Genomic DNA, 22,090 nt, shown 5'->3' with positions numbered 1-22,090 from the left:
TTAAAATTAGTAAACCAAATTTCAATTGCTTAAAAATAGCGGACTTAAAGTGCCTAATAAAATTTACTCAATCTATTCCTAAATAAATGTTACATTTTTATAATATAATAATCATATTTTTTTAACTAATATACAAATACAAATGTTAGCATGTAAGATCTTGTTTTATCAATTTCAATAAATATTTTAAAATATTAAAATTTATAGTTATCGACTCGAAATAGTTAAAGATTTTGTTTAGAGACTAAATAGTTAAGGATATTAATGGTCGATGAGTGATATTTGTACAACCAATTTTGTACAACTCTTGGGACAACTACTTTTTTCTTCATTTTATTGAACAAAAACAATGAAGAGAGAAAGAAGAAAAGAGAGAATAAAAACACATGTGAGTATGAGAGAGATGGTTGTTTCAAAAATTATCAAATACAAATATCATTTCTCTTAGGGTAGTGCTAACTTGTGCCCTTAAGACACATGTTAAGAAACACAAAAGAAGAAATATTCTCTAAAATTTTATGCATTTAATTAATTAAAAAGTTAAAGATTAAATATAACGCACACATTTTAATAAACTATTTCTATATTTGATTTATTAACTTGTGTTTTAAGAGCACAAGTTAACATTTTATTTTCTCTCTAACATTATTTTTGAGATGTGAAATATTTGGGAGACAAACTCTAGAAATAAAATTAATCTTCTTCAAGAAGAATAAAAATATTACTCCCTCCGTCCCGGAATAACTGACCCATTTTCTAAAAAAAAGTGTCCCAAAATAACTGACCCATTTCAATTTTCAATACAACTTTCATCATTTCCAATACAATATAACACTAAATAATACTCCACTTTCCCCTTTATTTCCAATACAATATATTCCATTTTCCCCTTTATTTATACATTTTTCTTAATATGTGTAAAAAACAAAATTGTGTCAATTAAATTGGGACGGAGGTAGTAATCAATATTTTATGTAAAAGAAAACTTCACTTAATATAAAATTATTTCTTTTTGTAAAAATGTCCCTTAATATTGAAAGAAAGCCACTCCCTAGGTTCACGTGACGAGGGTCGTCGTGTGAGGTGAATGCATGATCTCATTTATCGGAAAAGGTAAATCCCTTTTCAGAGTGAGTCCAGTTGCAATGTTAAGCTTCCCGCTTCAATCTTTCTCTTTTTGACTTCACTCTTTTTCTTCACAAATGCAACCCATTTCCTTTCAATTTTAATTCCCCACTCCAAAAATGCAAACCATTTCGTTTCCTCTTCTCACTAACACACTCTCATTTCCAAATCCACTCACTTCCTTCCCACCATTTTCCATCCACTTCCCTACCGCTCTACCAAACAACCGTTTACGAGCTTCTGCTTCAACCAACGAATCATCTCCTTCCACGTCATCAACCATCACCGTCGAAAATTCCTCCTCCGACAACTCCACCGCCTTCCTCATCCGCGCTCGCAACAAGATCGGTCTTCTCCAAATCATCACCAGAGTTTTCAAAATCCTCGGTCTCACCATTGACAAAGCCACAGTCGAATTCGAAGGCGATTACTTCACCAAAAAATTCTTCGTTACTGATTCCCATGGGAACAAGATCGAGGATGATGAGAATTTGGAGAGGATCAAACGAGCTTTAACGGAGGCAATCGGTGGAAATGGCGGCGGCGCCGGCGATGGGAAGGTTTCCGTGTCAACGGCGAACCGTGGGATTGTGGTTAGGAGAGCTGGATTGGTGGAAGGGTTTGGGGAACGTAAGGCGAAAGCTGAGAGAATGTTTAGCTTAATGGATGGGTTTTTGAAAAATGATCCGTTCAGTCTTCAGAAAGATATTCTTCATCATGTTGAGTATACTGTGGCGAGATCACGGTTTAGTTTTGATGATTACGAAGCTTATCAGGTATAGTTTATGTTATCAGCTTATAGCTTATACTAAAATAGACATGTTTTGGTAGTAATTTTTTGTCATCAGCTTATACCTTTTTTACTAGCTTATACTCCTGTTATCTTAATTGAAAAAATTAAATATTATTTAAACATATCTCTAGTTTTTTTAGGATTAAATGTCTTTAGTAAATCATGTTAGTTAGTAATTAATAAAGGATACATCTCATAGACTTATTGGTAAAATTCGGTATCTTCCGTGTGCAATTGCGGTGACTAATCCCTCGAGCCTTGTTGGACACAAATAGGCGAGACACTCTCCGTAAGAGTATTAGTGTTGTTGCATGGCCAAACTTGGATATATCTCAATAGTCCGGCATTTCCTTTTAAGTGTCATTTTAGAAAGAAAAATTTGTTCTATTTATGTCATTTTAGCTTTATAGTTTATGGGGAATTAAAATAAGTTTATGGTTTTTCACTTGCATAGAAGTCCATATAAGTCAGCTTTTAATAGGTTTGTATGGAGAGAGCTTTTGAAAAAATTGGCTTAAAATTAATCACTATTTTGTCTACTAAACCTTTATTTTTCATATAATTAATTACTCTCTCCGTTCTTTTTCAAGTGTCATATTAGAATGGTACACACAAATTAAGGAAGTGGATTTATGGAGTTTTTTTTTCTTCCTATTATACCCTCATTTTAATCCACCAATAAATTCATATTTTTTTGCACACACCCTCTCTTTCCAATAAATTTGTTGTGCAGTCTTTGTTAGGCATATACTATAAAATAGCAAGTAGTTGGTTAGTTAGAAGTTAGTTAAGAGCTCACTTGCTGCACAAGTAAGCTAGTTTCGTAGCTTCTATTCAAGCATTTGGGTATATATATGCCTTGTATCATTGTTGCTAAGAAAATCATTATGAAACTAGCGAATTGAATTTGTAGTGTTTGCTAAAATTAGCTGTTGAATTAGTTGATCAATATTTTTTTGGTTACAAGTTGATGAATATGAAATGACATAAAATAATACTTTTAATTAATTAATATTTAATTTTTTTAAATAAGATATCAAGGGTAAAATTGAGAAAAAAATGAAAAAAGCTATTTGAAGTAGCTTTAAAAAAAACGCTATAAGCTATTAAAATAAAACTATGAGCTCGTGAATCTTTTTTATTACCAAACAAGTCTATTTTTGTAGATATAAGATAAACAAAAAATCTTGCCAGACAAAGCCAATATAATAAAGAGATAAAATAAAAGCGTAGTAGGAAGTTAAATAATAATTTTAGTATAAACAAAGTTTTTAATTGTTTTTATAAATCTGCCTGTCATAACAAATCCAGCACATCGGCGGATTTGTTTGATTGATTTCAAGTTTATTGAAGGGAAGTTTGTGATGTCTGTAAATTCATTAAAATCCTCCCTGACAATTTTAATGGAAAATTACTAGAAGTTGACCCATTAAGTTCAATTTTGCTTTCATTAAAGAAAATTAAAATCCTCCCTGGCAATCCGACCCCACTTAGTGGACAAGGCTTGGTTGTTGTTGTAAAGAGACTGTACAGTAGACGAGTAGGCGGCAAAGTAACGTTTGGTATCCTGAGATTGCAATCTTGTAGGTTATCAAGGGTGTCAAATAACATATTAAAGTGTTTTGGTCTGCTGTTAGTCATATTTTTAATTGGTTAACATCCGAAAATTGATTGTGCAATTGTATTTATAGGCTTTGGCACATAGTGTGCGAGATCGGTTGATTGAACGCTGGCATGATACTCACATTTACTTCAAGAAGACAAAATCCAAGCGCCTGTACTTCCTCTCACTTGAGTTTCTCATGGGTACATAAAATGGTGCCCTAAACATGACAGGCGTGTTATAATAATCTCTAATCTTTTACAATGTAGCAACTCTAACAGTTGTGCTAAGGCTCCCAATTATGTTGTACTGAATGTTTTTTTTTTAATTATACATATTATGTTTTGATATGATACAAGTATCTGTAGTGTAGGCAACAGACTCATTAAAAATATGCTAAATATATCTGTACAGTTTTGGACCCTAGTGATTTAAATAATAGTGTTAAAAGTCCCACCTTGTACCCCTCGGATTAGTCGGTCTTTGGGCCGGATGAGTTTAAAAAAAAAAGTTGTGGGTAGTCCCCGCCTATAATATTGGTTAAGAGCCTATCAAGGATCCCTTGGGCCACCTGCTACCAGGTCACCGCTATTGGGCCACTCCAGATGTCTAATCCTGGGCATGAGGGTGTGTGTTAATAGTCCCACATTGAATGAGATATCACCTGAAAATGTGTTTATATAAGTGGTGGGTAGTATCCAGCCCAAATTCTAAGAGAAGGAAGTGTTAAGAGTCCCACATCGGGTAGGAGATGGCCTGACAGCGTGTTTATAAGTGGGGGCAATCCTCACCTCACAAGCCGGTTTTGTGGGGTTGTGTTAGGCCCAACCACGATTTCTAAGAGGAAGGAACTTAAACAGAGCAAAATTTCTTTTAAGATTCATGTAATGGCAAAGTCAAACCATGAAAGTGACACTGAACTGTTTCTTTCATTGGTGAACTGTTAATCAACAGTTTCTATTGTGAAAGTAAACATATGCTATTCTTGTGGCCAATGCTTAAAACACCTGTTTTTTGGATATCAGGCCGTTCTTTGTCAAATAGTGTCATCAATCTAAACAGAGCAAAATTTCTTTTAAGATTCATGTAATGGCAAAGTCAAACCATGAAAGTGACACTGAACTGTTTCTTTCATTGGTGAACTGTTAATCAACAGTTTCTATTGTGAAAGTAAACAACTTATGCTATTCTTGTGGCCAATGCTTAAAACACCTGTTTTTTTGGATATCAGGCCGTTCTTTGTCAAATAGTGTCATCAATCTTGGCATCCAAGACCAATATGCTGAGGCCCTTAACCAACTTGGATTTGAGTTTGAAGTTTTGGCTGAGCAGGTGTTATTCACGTTTAATCTAATCTTTTATATTCTCCAGTTTACCGTTGTTGAAATATCATCTTAGAGCAATGGAGATGGTTATTATATCCTTAACGTACATGTGTGCTAATTCCTTGACAAGGAAGGAGATGCGTCCCTAGGGAATGGTGGCCTTGCTCGTTTTTCAGCATGCCAAATGGATTCTTTAGCAACTTTGGACTATCCTGCATGGGGGTATGGTTTTATGTTGAGCTTTATGATAAAATTTGTCTAACATGTTTGAAAAATTAATAATTTCACCATACTGTTTCCAGTTCTCATTTTTTTTTTTTTGGTTTGAAACAAAGATATCGATAATGAACTGTGAAGGTAGCTTTATAAGCTTGAATATCTATCGCTTTGTTCTTGGCCACATTTAGTTGCTATGATGCCTCAAAGCTCGTCCAAGTCTCAAGTTTCAACTCAACAGTGTTTTTTATACATATCCAATAACAATGTGTCTAGATAGCATAATTTCTATATCATTGTGCATATTCTTAGCGCTTCATTATTCTGACACTACATGAGTTTGGGATTTCTATATCATTTTTCATTGTTTTTTATTACACTTATTGTAAGTATCACTTACAAAATGATTCTGGAGCTGTGCATGCAAACAGAAGTATGATTATATTTGTTCTGTGTTCGAAACAATATGTTTGTTATCTTAAGAACAGGTGCAGTCAGTTGAGTTTTATGGAATCAAACTTCATTTTGCAGTTATGGTTTGCGTTACGAGTATGGGTTGTTTCGTCAGATCATAGTGGATGGCTTTCAACACGAACAACCTGATTATTGGCTGAACTATGGAAACCCCTGGGAGATTGAGCGGATTCATGTAACATATGAAGTGAAGGTTTGTTAGGCTTCACTCTGTTATGCCCTGTGTTTCACTTGGCACCTTAAAATCGCAAACTGACTGCATCCGTGTTATTTTAAATTATTAGTTTTATGGGGCCGTTGAAGAGGTAGATATGAATGGAGAAAAACTTAAAGTTTGGATCCCTGGAGAGACGGTAAGATTAATGTTGATTATTGTTGAGATATTGAAAAGTTGTGAATATTTAGTTTTAACTTCACTATTTATTGTATTGATTTGATTGTATCGATTAATCTTCCTTATTAATTAGGGATTAGCTAGGAGACTCCTACCCATATAAATGTACATTCTCCCGCACATAATATGATATGATAAACATATTTTCAGTCTTAAGTATTATAGTTATGATGACTCTGTGACTATAATCAACACTCCCCCATGGTATTATGACTACATTTAACAATAAGTATACTGCTATCTGGTTTGAATGATATGTTTTTTTACAAGAACATTTTCTACAACAGTTTTAGTTTTATGCTTACTTCTACCTGTGTTACATCTGATTTATACTTTGGAACATTGATAATTTGGATAAATAAACTTGTTTCTCCTGGATAGGTGAACACTAATGCAGTGTTTGGTTCAGAGTAGAGGAGCGGAGGGGAAATAATGCTTTCTGTATTTGGTTCTCAAATGGAGAGGAGGGTTTTAAAATTAATTTACTTTTATACTCTTATAACCTTTCATGTTGGATTGTACGCAAGGTTATTTAATCTATGTATTTAAAATGGCTTTAAATCCATCTTCTCCACCCCCTCCCTCCCTAAAAAAAACACCCGCTCAATATTAGAATGAAGTCAAAATTGAGTAAGGGATTTTACTCCTCCCCATTCCCTTCCTCTCCCCACCGGATCAAACAACATTGATTTAAAATAATCCCTCCTCTTCCTTCATTTTTCCCAACTTGACACTGTGTAGGTAATACGTAACACATTCCTCTAATTGCAGGTTGAAGCTGTGGCTTATGACAACCCAATACCTGGTTATGGAACAAGAAACACCATCAACCTTCGGCTATGGGCTGCTAAACCTAGTAATCAATTTGATTTGGTAATTCTTCTCTTAAGAATAAATGTGTGAACTAAATTTGAGACTAGGGGCCCATTTGTTTGAACTATTAAAAAATGTTTTTATGTTTTTATGTAATTTTTTCAGAAGCTGCTCCTTTAGCTTCTAAGAAAAGCACCAAATCAACAATTTTTTAGGTTTGATTTAAAAAAATATTATAATAAATATTTTGAAATGTTTATTTAAAAACGCACTTTCTCTTTAAAAAACACAAACAAACAGGCATATATTATTGACACAATGACATCATAATATAGGTGTAAGTAAGTACAAAATGTCTTGAGTGTAATTTTACGGCTTTTACCATAAATTATTCAATTTAGGACAAGAGCTCTGTATGGTTACAGTCAGAGTGAACTTAGCTTAGAATCAGATAAAAACTTGTCCTGCTATTGTCCATTATTTTTAGTTTAATTTGGCATATCTCTTGCTCTATATGGTCTTAGGATGAACTATTGAGGCTTTTTTTCCTATTACTATTTGTAGGAGGCCTATAACACTGGAGACTACATTAATTCTATTGTCAACAGACAAAGGACGGAGACCATAAGTAATGTTTTGTACCCAGACGACCGATCTCATCAGGTTTCCTTTTTTCTATAAAATCAAATAGTAATATAAGTGTTACTCTTATCTGTTCAGAACTGGTAATGTTTATCTTCGGAGTTTTTCTTTGATCCTCTACGATGAAAGCTGATTTCCTTGGTTGCAAAAATCAGAGACTTCCACACTGCTTTCATTTAAGATAACTTTATTTTTCGTTTGTTTTTTCATTGTATTAGGTAATTAGTGTGCAAAGCCTTGCTATATAGTTTGCAGAATTTTTTTCAAATAATCAGATTTCGTTTGACCTTGTCTTGTAAAGTTGTATATAAATGACCTTATCTATTTAAACGCCTCTATAGAAATTGATTATCTACCAAATATTTAGGCGAAGGCTCGGTGACAGCACTTATTGCTAATTGTTAAACTAACAAAGGGCAGTTGTGTTCCTTTGCTTCTTTTATTCTCAACAGTTCCTCTTTAATGCATTACTATGTTATGTTTCTCAAGCTATCGATGTTATGATTCCACACATTCTATTTTAGTTTGTTTAGTCATCTCCCAGACATTATTGACTGTCTCCGTTGACATTTCAGTTTGTAGAAACAATACCACCTATGGTAGGAAATTTATATAGTCACATGAATCTTTCATGGTTAGGATAACTTCTTGGTGTATAATGCTTCTCTCCCTTTTAATGAGTGAACGATATTCAATCCCTCTTCTCATATTTTACTCTAATTTATCTCCAGGGAAAGGAGATGAGATTGAAACAGCAGTATTTCTTTGTCTCAGCATCTTTGCAAGATATTATCCGAAGGTTCAAAGAAGAACATAGTAATTTTGATGAATTGCCAGAACAGGTTCATTGTCAAATTTTTTGTTTTGACACATTTGATTTCCAGTTGGTATGGTGATTGATTAGACCATATAACCTCCAGGACCTGTATATTTTTTTATTGTTCCTCTGTTGTATGGTGCAGAAACTAGGTTTCTATTGACTATTAAAAGTTCCAGGTTATACTATTAGGTTCCATTTTTTTTTTTTTAAAAGTGATTTTTATCTGTTGACTCATTATGTTGATGAAAGTGGATGAATTGATTATTGTATGTATTATTTGATTGCTAGTGTTAGAATTATGTCTTCACTTCTGTGTTGCAACTTAAGTTATCACTTTCCTCGAATTAGGTTGCTCTCCATCTAAATGATACCCATCCATCTCTCTCAATTGCCGAGATTATGCGAATATTAATTGATGAAGAACATTTGGAGTGGAACAAAGCATGGAACATTGTATGCAAGGTTTTCTCTTTCACAACTCACACAGTGGTAGCTGAAGGGTTAGAGAAAATCCCTGTTGATCTTCTTGGCACCCTTCTCCCTCGCCATTTACAGGTATATTCCCTAAAGACATGCTTTCTGTATTTTATGCAGCATTGGTTTAATAAGTGTTTATAGCCTTCTCCCTTGCCATTTACATGTACATCCTGAAAGACATGCTTTTCTGTATTTTATGTAGCATTTTTCTAAAGTGTTAATGTAGCATTTTACCTTATATATGTGTGTGTGTGTGTGTTTCACTGCAATAAATTGAACAGAAGAAAACAGAAATGTGCTATTGTGCTGTCCTTTCTTCACCTTTTATGTTTGACCAAAGCATCAAATCATTTGTCTGCATAGTTTACTTGTTTTTTTTTTGGGTAGTTTTCCATGTTAACTTAAGTGATCCATGGTGAAAATATTGATGAATCTGTATTGTTTTTTGCTGATTTTTTTTATTATGATGCAACTATTTACTTGGTACTTCAAATTCCCTTTTTCAGATTTTATATGAAATAAATTCTAATTTTATGGAGGAGTTGAAGAAAAGGATTGGTTTAGATTACAACCGACTGTCCCGGATGTCTATTGTTGAAGAAGGTGCTGTGAAGGTATTTGAGAACATGTTTTTGTAGGCTGTATTGTCTTTTGCATGCGGTTGAAATTATGCTTACTATGAATGTTTTGAATTATGTAACATGACCATGTGATAATATCTAGTGTCAGGTATTTATGCTTACTAAATGTTTTGAATTATGTAAAATGACCATGGGATAATATATAGTATCAGGTATTCTTGAGATATTTATTGAATTGAGGCTCTAATATCACATGGAAAAAATATGCCCTGAACTATTTGGAATTAGACAATATTTACATCATAACAGATGCCTGTTTACCATGTACTTCCATGGATCAACGGATAGTTCAACAGGTTTAGCAATCCACGGCAGTTGCATTTGAAGCGTTGTCCTGTTTGGTACTTTTGCAAACAACTTGTAAATGTTGAGCAATATAATTTGAATAAATCCCATATTTGGATTGCATCTCCTATTTAGCAGCTTCTAAAGAAATGTGGTATAGTAAATTTTCTGAACTTTCTGTTTTGTGCAACTACTAGAATTGTACCTACCAGTCATTATACCCCTCTCACCTTTTCACCCTGCAAAGGTTTTTACTCTATCTAGTTTTGTTGCATCCTATGAAGTACTGACACAAACACAAACTCTAGACACAATACTGTTATCAAAACCAAAACACAGACACAGATAATTATTTGAGAAAATGGAAGTTATTGAATGTAATAAATGTGCCAGCGTCGGTGCTTTATAGATTGCATCATTTTAGTATCTTACTCGGAGAACTTGGTACCTTCCTTCACTTGAATTATTTCAGACCTTTCCCTTTAAGTAAACTTTTTGCCGTGATCAAATGAACTAGTCAACTTAGATACTGGAAATACCCCACTGACTTCATCCATTAAACTATACACTATAAATACTTAAATACCTTCACACTGAATGCACTCACCAATTCTTATAACTGTTTTCGACCTCATGTTAACGAGATCCTTTCGGTCCTTATTCTCATGTCACTCTGACTCTTGGTTTTCCTTTATATTCTTCCTTTTAGGTTATTTACATCAGTGACTAAGCCACTAACTCTCAAGTATTACTTGGAGTTGATTGTTACCTCCCTTTCCGTTCATCCTGGGTTTTGTTGATGTAGGACACATAACATAAATTTAGGACTAAATTCAATAACGAGTTAGGCATTAAGCTCAAACCCTCGACTGAGCATATGGCTCGCTGGCGAGGATTGCCTATAAATGAGTGGCATCTATAAGACTATAATGCATATGTGAATCAGTCTTTTTCACAATCATATAGTTTAGAACAGTCTTTTTCCCCTGTAAGTTATTGCATTAGATAAATTTTAGCTGAATAAAAGATGCATGCTTTTGAATTCTTATGCATTACGGCATAGTAATTCAAGTATATTGTGAAAAAATTCGCAAATTTGAAGATATTTTTCATTGTAATGCATGCTTTCTTGAATATCTTATTGGTGGAAGTATCTGTTTAATATATTGTATTTTTATGGATGGGATTTGCAGAGCATAAGAATGGCCAACTTGTCAATTGTTTGCTCTCATACTGTCAACGGCGTTTCAAAATTACACGCAAATACACTGAAAACAAAAACATTTAAGGTATCAATTTTTGTGCTAAATCATTTCATAGTCTTCACCAGGGCCAATTGTGAAATCATAAAATAATAAATTCATGCTTTAACTCTGCAGGACTTCTATGAGCTATGGCCCGAAAAATTTCAATACACGACAAATGGTGTAACACAGGTAGGAAATTTCTGTTACTATTATGGTATATATGTAACTGTTGTTTGACCTCCATGTATGTGTGTGTGTGTACATGGATCAAATTAGTGGTTGTAGACCATATAAGTTAACAATGTTTATTGTACAATTATCTTTGCGTATTTCTGATATATATATATATATATATATATATATTTTTTTTTTTTTTTTTTTTGTTAGACTCAATTGAAAACCTCAACACTGTTCTTTTGAACATTAAAAAAATGTGTGGTTGCTTGTGCCCCAACTAATAATAGAGTGAATTGATACTTTTCAGCGTCGCTGGATTGTGGTGAGCAATCCCAGTTTATGTGTTCTTTTATCAAAATGGCTAGGCACCGAAGCTTGGATCCGCAATGCTGACCTTCTGACAGGATTGAGAGATCATGTTGACAATACTGATTTCCGACAAGAATGGAAAATGGTAATGTTTCTTGGTTTTTTTCAATGATTTTTCTTTGGATCAGGAGAACTAGATATGATCTTCCTTGATACATCTTTCTGTCCTTTCGGTGTTGTAGGTTAAAAGGCTTAATAAAATGAGGCTTGCTGAGTACATCGAAACAATGAGTGGCGTGAAGGTTTATGTGAAATAGTTTTACCAAAATTTTATTTCCTCCATCATTACAATCATAGAAGTTAATTTTACCTGTATCTTTCTTATTGCAGGTCAGTTTGGATGCAATGTTTGATGTTCAGGTGAAGCGTATACATGAATACAAAAGACAGTTGCTTAATATCTTCGGAATTATCCACAGATATGACTGTCTCAAGGTAGATGCTTGTTCCTTGGTGCCAAAAGCGCTTGGTCATTTATAAATGCTAGTTCATGTTGTTAGCATCTACTCCCTCCGGTCACATATATAAGCAAAAAGTAACTTTTTAGGTTCATTGAATGATTAGTGTACATGGTCTATAAATGTGTCCAGATGCAATAATTATTCAATGAATCTAAAAAGTTACTTTTTGCTTATAAATGTGACCGGAGGGAGTATACTATTATATAAATACAGCTTCAAACTACCAGTTTACCACTTTTTGGTTGGACCTTTTCTTGGACAAAATTACCGTTAGAAACTAAATTCTTTTTCAAATTTAAATTTAAATATATACACCAAAATTATAGGAAAATTGAAAACAAACTATCTGTTAGTTTTTTACTTTATTTTTATTTTTTTTTTATCATTTTTCTACTACAAATCTGCCCTTAACAATCTATATTTTTCTTTTCAAATTTAAATTTAAAAACACATACATTAAAATTAAAGTAATTATTATATGATAAAATCTGATAAATTTATATACAACGTAAACAATAAAAAAATAAAAAAGGCGGAAAGACGCTAGTATAAAATAAAAGTGAATTATAATAGTAAGAGGAGTGAGTTAGTTAGGGGAATGATTGTATAAATAGGTGGATACAAGGATAGAGTGGAGACATTGAGTATTGTCAACATTTACTAATAGAACAGTGACTCTGTTGTGGAAGGGGAGGCTCTTGGAGGAGACCTCTCTCTCTCTCACTCTCTCACACTCTCTCTCACTCTCTCACACTCTCACTCTCTCTCTCTCTCTCTCTCTCTCTCTCTCTCTCTCTCTCTCTCGATTAGAATATAAGATATTTGTCTTTCCATTAGAATATAAAATTTTCTTTTACACGTTACACACTTTTTTTTGTGTCCGCTTGAGCAAGCATTTTTTCAAGTCTGTCAAATGTGCATAATTTTCTGTGCCTTTGTCCTCATCTAGTATCCCCCGCAGGCCGCAGCTGTAGTTCCACCTGCATTCATACTGATCATCTCAAGTTATACTGGTGCATCAACTAATCTTTTGTGTTTACCTTTTCTTTTCATTTAGAATATGGACAAGAATGATAGGAGGAAAGTTGTACCTCGAGTTTGCATAATTGGTGGGAAAGCGGCTCCTGGCTATGAAATTGCAAAGAAGATTATCAAACTTTGTCATGCTGCAGCAGAAAAAATAAATAATGATGCTGATATTGGAGATCTTCTGAAATTGGTAAGTTGCAAGTTTTGTTCTTTGAATTTTTTCCTTCAAAACATTACTGTTCTTTCTATTTGTTTACCTTTCTCAGACACGACGGACCTGTTCAGTGTATTTATTATGTTTGTTTTGGCATACCTCGTTTTATTGAGACTTGTGCTATTTTATAGGTTTTTATCCCTGACTATAATGTCTCTGTTGCCGAATTGGTGATACCAGGGGCTGACCTCTCTCAGCATTTAAGGTTTGTTATTTCAATGCTTATCTCTTATACTGCCCATTTTAGTGCTCATCAATGTTGCTGACTAGTATATTAGTCTTTTGCCTTTGTTCGTATAATGCTTGATATTTGTTATGTTCGTAATGATCAAAAAAGGGCAGAAAGTTTCTAATATCAGAGATGCGGAGAATGATATAGTACCATAGTTGTCAAACTTTTAAGTGAATTCAGAATTGTATGAGTTTATTGCTCTGTTAAAAATCAAGTTAACTCACTTGCAAACCTGTTTGTGTAACTCGGTTAGACTCGCATAATTAAATTGTGTTAGATTTTAAGATAGATGTTTTAAATATTAATTTTTGTAATAAGCGTTTGTTTGGATGTGAGTTTGAAACCACATCATGTTGCAATATCGTGTCCCAAAGCACTCGAACCGTGAAAATTGTGAAGCAGGAATTTGAAGCTTCTGTGTTGCCATGAATTTCTGCTGCACGTTTGATCAATTTGACACATATCTAAACATAAGTAAATTTTTATCACTTTGAGTGGAGTTTACCACTTAACTGTCCTCCGATTTTAAATATTAATTTTTGTATTAAGATAGATGTTTTCACGAGTTCAATTCAGCTTTCTTAGACTTTTTGTAATGTTGTATGTATTCACATAAATGACACGGTGGGCTGTGGGCTTGACAGCCTTATTCTTGCTCAGTGCTTTATAGATGCAAGACTTTTTTCAAAATTTAGTTTTCAGTAGTGTTATGCAGATTGACAGCAATAGTTATTCTATAGCACTGCAGGACATGAAGCATCTGGAACTGGAAGCATGAAATTTTTGATGAACGGATGCTTACTTTTAGCAACAGCGGATGGATCTACCGTTGAAATAATTGAGGAAATAGGACCGGATAATTTGGTGAGTGATAACTTACGATGTTTTGTGTGTTACTTTACACTATATGTGCGAAAAGTTCTCAAACATTGGAATTAAGTTACTTGGGCATATATCTTACGCTACTTTTATCTAGAAGACTTGCTCTATGTAAATCTGCTCGAGAGATGTGCTTTTGTAGAAGGGGTATAGTCATTTAGTTGCCTGGACTGAACTCAGTGTTGGCTTCATAATTTCCTATTTAATATCTAAAGCTGCTTCAGAGAGGAAATTTAATTTGAAGCTTTAGCATTACGAATAATTGTAATATCCTCATCATAATCGAGGCTTGCTGTGATCTTTCTTGGAAACTTGTATTCATGTTAACAGTATTGTCGTAACAACTTCAGTTCGAAATATCTGCCCTTGTTTCAGTTTCTTTTTGGTGCTAAAGTGCAAGAAGTAGCAGAACTGCGTGAGAAAGGAGGTACAGCGAAAGTTCCTCTACAGTTTGCCCGTGTGTTAAGGTATGAAAACATACTTTTCATCTTTAAAGAAAGAATAACCGGATTATCAACAACTGCAGATGATTTTTATTATCACTATTTAGTCGTTGAAGGACTAAAATTAAGTGTTAATCTGATATAAGGATGGTTCGAGATGGATATTTCGGGGATAAAGACTACTTTCAATCCTTATGTGATACGGTGGAAGTTGATAGTGATTTCTATCTTCTTGGTTCGGATTTTGGGAGTTACCTTGAGGCACAGGTACTATCTACTTCGTTCTTATTCTTTTGAGGACTCTCCAAATCATCCATATTGTTGCTCTTTTTAATTATATCAGAATTTAACATTTTTTAATGACAAAATAGGCTGCTGCCGATAAAGCATTTGTTGAACCAGAGAAGTGGACCAAGATGAGTATTCTCAGTGCTGCTGGGTCTGGTAGATTTAGTAGTGACAGGACCATTCGAGAGTACGCAGAGAGAACATGGAAAATTGATCCTTGCCAATGCCCTTTCTGATCTCTAATGATCCATTACACGAAGCTAAAGAATTAATAATCATCTGTTTATATTGATGAAAGTGTTGAGTAGAAAATTAGTTTTTATTTTGGAAAGTCTGAAGCAAAATTTGTAACTGTAGTTGAGCAGTTATGAAGAATCTTGTGTAGTGAGAATCACAAAATCTCGGCTATGCATGGCTCATGACATATAGGTTCTCTGGACGAATAAAAGTGCACCTTTGGTTCTTCGGTTTCTTCATGGACAAATTGCTGTTACATTCTTCATGGAGGAAATAATCATTTAGTTGCCTGGACTGAACTCCTGGAAAGTCTATTGCCGCATGTGTTAATGAAAATCAATACCTGTTGCAACCCAGGTGCTAGATATTTTCCGGTCACCTATGTGGAGGTGGATTGGACAGCAAGAGATATTAGGTCGCTCAATATCATGTTGTATAAAAATAATACTATGTAATGTTGTTTTTTAATGTTTTTAAACTTGATTAAATTTATTTTGAAAGAATTATTTATTGTTAAACAATAGTACTCTGTAAAAGAACAATAATAAAATTCAGAGAAAATTTTGTTTCCTATGAATTTATTTGACAAAAAAGATAGATTAGTCTTTTCGATCGTATGCGGTTGATATATTGATTTATACAAAAGAAAAGGAGAGAAATTAGGATTTGTTATGTTTTTTTACAAGAGTAAATGGGACATAGTATGTTTTTTTGAATTGTGTTTTTTCCTTTACCTTTCCGATCGGAAGATAAGGTAAGTCTAGCATTAAATTACTCCGGCCATAGATCGAACTCGAATACTTCTACTTATTTGACTGTCTGGTAGCCATTGTTGGTATTTTCTTGTCTTTGTAAGACTTAAACTTGCCGTGCTTATGACAGACTCCATAGCCAAAGCCAAAGACATCCTAACAACGTAAACATTGGCTTTGCTTGGAGTTGAAACTCATTTGTTGCTATAAACTGATCGAGAGGGTTATCAGACGAAGGAGAACACGTGTAATTGTTATGAGTTCGGGGCTACTGTGGTGGTGGCAGCACCAATGCAATTGTGGGTGATCAGCTATTTGCAAGGAATTTTAGGTGGAACCGCAATTGGTGTCATGGGAATATTGGGTTAAAAAATATATTAGAAAGGAAATTGGCATTGTTAAGGATTAAGAAAAATGGAAACAATTGATAATTTTTATGTAAAAAAAGTTATTTTTTTTATATTTCAATGTGTTAAATACACAAATTGTAAGTTTTTTTTTTACTTTAATTTTTTTTATTAAGTGTCCTAAGAACACTTGTTGGTATTTTTCAAAGAAATCAAGTGTCTGTTAATGTCATAGAAGATAAACAAAAGTGTCATTTAGAATATTGCATTTTTAAAGTTTTACGTTTAAGAACGAGTTTTCAAATACCGACATGTTTTGCATTTAGATTTTAAAATGTTTATTAGCAATTTATCTGGGAAAAAAATTTAACCGATAATATGGATATATTTTTTGTTTGTCAAAAATGTATATATTTTTTGAGGCTGGGAAAAAAATTTAACCGATAATATGTATTTATTTTTTGAGGCATAATATGTATTTGTAATATTTTCCTTAAAATAAAATGTATTTATAATCTTTATTTCTTTGATTTTTTAATTTTATTTTTTATTAGATATTATTTTTGGCTGAAAGAGTTTTCCCAAACGTGTTTCTCAAGGAATTATCTTTAAAAGAGTGAACTTAAAAAAACTAAAAAGAATAAATGTATTTATTTATTTATTTATTTGAATAAAAGAGGGCTTAAGTCATAAAAGAAATTACAAGGGGATTAACCGAGGAGTATATCTCATTTTCAGAAAGAATGTGATATTTTAGTCAAAAGTGTCGAAAGAATGTCTTCCATGGACTCCACTTTGGTGCCATAGCTTGTGTGCCATTGGTGCCATAGCTTGCATCTCCACCACACACACACACACATCACACACATATCCCCACACGCATCCACACACATCAATGGCCAGGATTTCCCCAATGACACCAATGTCACACAAGCTATGTCATGGAAGTATTCCCGTCTTCCATAGCTATAATGCGTTTTTAGTGACATGTGAGTGAATAGTTCTATGTTTGTCTTTAGTGTACCTCCTTGACTATAAAAGGAGAAGATTTGTAACATCTTTTTCACAACTAGAATCAAATAAAATCCTAGTGTTTTAATAAAAACATGTTTCTTCTAAATTTCTCTCTTCTTTCTGAAAATGAGTAATATATATGTATTTTTGTAAAACTTTTTAAACATATTTTCAATTATATCTCATTTTATAAATATATAAATATATGCGGAGACCTTTTAAAATATTAGCTTAACAAAATTGAATCGCATAATTTGATTAGGTGAATGTGTAAATTTAGGTAACAATATTTTTTGACTAAATAAATTTAGGTAACAATCAATCTTTCCCTTACAGTTTATTAAGTTTCACTTTAATCTTTTAAGTTTTCTTTGGTTCATAGACACTTTGATCACTTAAAGGTTAAAGTGATTATTTATGATTTAAGAGCTAAAATGAAACGAGAAAATCACTAAATTAATTAAATTAGTTATTGACTTTGTAGGACGTTTTCAAATATTTAATCATTTATTTATCATCAATTCAACCAACCAACCCTAAAATAAAAAATTGAGAGAATTGGAGACATTTGGAAATACTCATAACGAAAAAGTTAAACGTGTACTTGGTTTTGTAACAGCAGAGTGCAAAGCAGAGGCAGCAGAAGAGAAGCATCACATTCGCAATGGTTCCTTCCAATTCCATTACCATTACCATTACCTTATTCTTATTAGCTCTCTTTCTTGTTCAAACTTCGCTTCCAGTTTCAGCTGAATCAATAGATCACTTCAACTCTCAGATCAACCAAATCAACCTCAAAATCGCTCACTTAGGTATTCATTCAATCAAACACTTTACACTCCTTCGAATTTTATGTTGCATTTCGCTTAAACAAATTATTTGAATGCAGAGTCGGTTCTTGAAGAAACGAATCAAAAGCTAACCGAAAGGGATTTGTATCTAGAAGAGTGTGAAAAACGGATGGATCACATGTCTGCGAAAATTCTTCATCTGCACTCTACTCTCTCTTCAATCAAGGTCTGTTTATCTCTACTTCCTGACCTAATTTTACTCTTCTCAATAAATTTTTTTAAGTTTATTATTCAGTCACATAATTGATTCTGAACACCAAAATTGATTCTAATTGAAGCTAAAGTTTGAAGTTTTTGCCGCTATAATTAACTTTTAGCCAAGAATGTATTGTTCAATCCACTTTTACATAAATGTATTCAAACATAAAACACTCTACATTCAACTCACCTCACTTTTAGCTAGAATCAGGTCATTCAAAATCAAATTTTATCCCGGTAAAATCAAACACAGTGAAAATGAAAATGTGTTATTATGCTTGCGGAGGTTGATGTGACTCAAATTGTTTATATTTGAAAATAATGTATTGATCTTTCTTGTAGGTTGATTCATTGCGTGCTGAGACACACATTAAAGCTCTGGAGGAAGAGGTATTTTAATTCCTGTTAAACTTCTTGGTTGTTTGTATAAAATAGTGAATGATTTATGTTCTGGATTTTCAACTGATTTGAGGAATAGGTGTGGAAATACATAGGTACAACTTCTTTGGGCTGCCTTGAGAAAGAACAACTTTGATCTCCATATCTTAAAATCTAAAGCGGACGATAATGAAAAGAGTCTGGAAGAGGTTACTTCAAGAGTTGAAAAGGTTTGTGTCGATGCTATCATTTTCTTCATATATAAACTGATATTGTGTTCTGCACATTTTGGTCATAATGGTTACTAATACTATGTATGGTATTGGTATATAAATATAATGACGGGAATTAAAAATCCTTATGCATGTTACAGAAATAAATGATTTTTAAACAGTTTGTACCCGAAGCAATGAAATATATATTTTACTGTCTCTTTAATAGCTACTACTAAGCTCTCTATTTAATATAGTCATTGAATTTCGTGCATGACACAATAACTGTACAATGAGGATCGGTGCAAAGTGTTTTTAGATTGAGAGAGCAATTGCAAGTATTCTAGTCCAAAACAATTTCTCCGAAATACATGATCATTCTAAAATATTCTTGTTTAGGCTCCAAGACTAATTTGGTTTACAAATTTACATATTGTTTCACTTTTTCAGCGGGGGATTTATGTCACATATTGTTAGCACTTTGTTGTTTGAGTAGGAGTCATTGAGCTTAAAGAGTGTAAGATAAGGAAAATTAGTAGTGTATAAATTAATTATGATGTACTCGTGTAAAGAGAAATTTGTAACTTGACCTTTCTTAGCTAACCAACAACTAATCGGCACTGGTGGGCATGGCGTATCAAATTGAAGAACATTTATCTATATAGCAAGAATGTCTGTTTAGAAGTATATATAATCCGTTTTGATCTAGTGTATAATTGTAGCCCACAAAGATTTCAGCTGATATAAGTGTCCAAGATGAATTTGATTACTTTATATGCAAGTTAACATTTTTTTTCTACTCATTAATTGGAGATATGGTTGAGATAGTTCATAGATCCTTGCATTAGTTAATATTATTTTTCTTTTCCATTCAGATGAGTGGCATTGTGACTGAACAGTGGATTCAAGTTCAGCATCTTGAGCAGGCTCTTCACATTGCCAAAGTATCTAAAGCTTATTCTCTATTGTATAATTTTTTTGTAAAAGTTAACAAGTTTAAATTTGTGTTTTTGAGCATGTCATTTATTTTCTTATTGTGCAAAGATGAGGGCTCTAAAGGCTCAATGGCAAGTGAGCTTAAGAAGATGCACATTCTTGAAGGTAACTTAATTGTTCAGTGTAAGAACATTTATATATGTCATGAATCATGATTTCTCATGCCCCTTTTCATATATTTGCTTGCTCCGTAGTTTATCAACAACGTCTATCATGATCTTCGGGCAGTGGAATCGTTTGTATTTGGTGAAAGGCCTATAGTAGGGTCATTCATCTCAAAGGCTTTGGACTACTTCAAGAGATGCTGTTCAATGACCAAAAAGTATCACCATCAGGTCTGTGCATGAGAATATATTTGTTTTTGTTTAATATTTGATAAAAATATGTGAAAGAAAACGATCGTCTATACATGTATTAAAATAGGATTTGGATCCCCTCAATCCGTATTTTCTATCAATCTCCCTCAGTAGAATCCAACTATTAGATAAATCTAAAGGTTAAAAGATTACAGGTCTAAATTAGAGTACCAAAAACCAAAATACGGAGCACCCAAAATCAACTCACACTCGCATAAAATCCTCTATATCTTTTCCACCCAAAAAAAAAATTCTCTATCGGCTATTGCGAAGCTCCGCCAAACCAAATCTTGCTCCGACAGCATAATTAAACAATGCAGCGGAGACTACATCAGAATCAAGAGGGAACTCGCTAGTAAAAAAATAAATTAAATTGCATATTTTACCCGCACATTAAAAACCAATTTTATAGTGAAAATTAATTTTATGACTATGTTTAATCTGTCTCACATGTGGAAGTTGCAATATGTAGATGACAACATAAATGGTTAATGCTTAATCATCTTGAGCCCAATTGTTAGTCGGTGCCGATTCCTTTCCTGGTAGAGGTGTGCAAGGGTATGAATATTGTAGAAGAGAATTTATAAAATGAAAAATTGCACATATTTTAATCTCATTGGAAATTATCCGCAGCCAAAACCTATAATTCCCGCGCTCAATACCCAGCGGAAAGTTGTGCGACGGTGAAAATAGAAGAGAAACATCTTGCGAGAGAGAGAAAGAGAGAAGACAGAGGGAGTAGACTGTTAATTTATTGGATTGTGTTTTGTGCATTAGGTTTTATTTTAATAATTTAAACTTTTAATCATTTAGTCCGTTGGATTGATCTGAAAGTTGATTTTTATTGTTGAGAGAGATTGAGAGGATCCAATTCCATTAGAATATGATGAAACTCTTTAGGTGGAAATTTGATATTTTATTTGAAGATTCACAATATCACATGGTTTCTCACATCACTATTCCGGAATCATACATTCTGAATTTCTAATTTTTGCAGATGTGTAGTTTATTAATATACTTTAACATAACTTAAAAGATTTTTTGGGGATACATTGAGGATTCTTAGTTTTAATGTATTATCAGTGTTAGGCCTTCATCTTTAAGAAGTCCGACATCTATGCAGCAAAATTTTTTTAACTCCTAAATGTATGTGTAGCTTCAAGGTTCTGTAAAAGATCTGATGAAGAGAAATGAATTGACTGCATCTCTTGCAAATGATGAATTAGTTTTCTTCCTGGTAAGCTTAGAGCTTCAGTTTATGTACCAAATCTAAATGTTTTAGATTTGTAGGATTCAACTGTTCTTTATTATTTGGTTGTATTGTTCTTTGATCATAAACGGATGTTTTCAGGTATCTGCTTTAATGACCTTTCCATTTATGAGTGCCTGGATGTTGCTTTCATCATAAATCATAATTACTGGGCAGACAAGATTTTTTTTTTCCCGACAGGAAATTGTCTTCATACTGTTATATAGTGTCTGACATCTGCAACTCTCTTCCGACGCTGCTTGAAGAACATGTGATTGTTTTCTCACTTCTCAATGATGGTGGAGAAATGTAGTTTCCATCTTGTATGGTAGCAGTAACTGAGAATAGTTCTTAGTGTTATCATTTTGAAGAATGTTAATATCAATCATATTGTCATGGATTAAAACTTATGTCTGTGTATATCTCAACTTGAAAGGTCCTAAATAGCATGCTACTAGGCCTTGGCAGTTAGCACCAACCTGTGTTATAAAACCAAAACTAAAGAGATGGAAAGAAAGAAAATGGTATGATAGGGGGTACAACAAAGAAGAGT

At 33.2% G+C, this 22,090-nt stretch overlaps 2 protein-coding genes across 3 annotated transcripts; both read left to right on the top strand.

The window, feature by feature from the left end:
* The first annotated feature begins 1,046 nt into the window (after nucleotides 1-1,046).
* On the top strand, nucleotides 1,047-15,761 carry LOC146943962 (uncharacterized). 2 transcript variants are annotated; one of them, XR_015025790.1, is made up of 22 exons: nucleotides 1,047-1,901; nucleotides 3,610-3,724; nucleotides 4,753-4,853; nucleotides 4,977-5,068; nucleotides 5,594-5,729; nucleotides 5,821-5,889; nucleotides 6,702-6,803; nucleotides 7,308-7,406; nucleotides 8,117-8,227; nucleotides 8,554-8,760; nucleotides 9,189-9,296; nucleotides 10,802-10,897; nucleotides 10,988-11,044; nucleotides 11,340-11,486; nucleotides 11,584-11,643; nucleotides 11,732-11,836; nucleotides 12,920-13,081; nucleotides 13,237-13,310; nucleotides 14,086-14,201; nucleotides 14,592-14,683; nucleotides 14,806-14,926; nucleotides 15,031-15,761. XR_015025790.1 is itself a non-coding variant. In XM_085742303.1 (22 exons), the coding sequence occupies exons 1-22, from the start codon at nucleotides 1,245-1,247 to the stop codon at nucleotides 15,181-15,183; spliced, it is 2,988 nt and encodes a 995-aa protein (XP_085598429.1). In that variant the 5' UTR covers nucleotides 1,047-1,244; the 3' UTR covers nucleotides 15,184-15,761. The 2 variants fall into 2 exon arrangements, 1 of the variants encoding a protein (XP_085598429.1); XM_085742303.1 differs by having other exon boundaries at nucleotides 14,078-14,201.
* Nucleotides 15,762-17,911: 2,150 nt separating this feature from the next.
* Nucleotides 17,912-22,015, top strand: LOC146943961 (myosin heavy chain-like protein). Its single transcript, XM_085742302.1, has 9 exons — nucleotides 17,912-18,109; nucleotides 18,187-18,314; nucleotides 18,689-18,736; nucleotides 18,841-18,954; nucleotides 19,812-19,880; nucleotides 19,981-20,037; nucleotides 20,127-20,267; nucleotides 21,445-21,525; nucleotides 21,640-22,015. The coding sequence occupies exons 1-9, from the start codon at nucleotides 17,962-17,964 to the stop codon at nucleotides 21,694-21,696; spliced, it is 843 nt and encodes a 280-aa protein (XP_085598428.1). The 5' UTR covers nucleotides 17,912-17,961; the 3' UTR covers nucleotides 21,697-22,015.
* Nucleotides 22,016-22,090: the final 75 nt, after the last annotated feature.

Source organism: Medicago sativa, chromosome 2 (assembly GCF_051527215.1).
Source record: "Medicago sativa cultivar Bolivia chromosome 2, Bolivia_mono, whole genome shotgun sequence".
NCBI classification, from domain to species: domain Eukaryota; kingdom Viridiplantae; phylum Streptophyta; class Magnoliopsida; order Fabales; family Fabaceae; genus Medicago; species Medicago sativa.
This window is presented reverse-complemented; position numbering and strand designations above follow the sequence as displayed.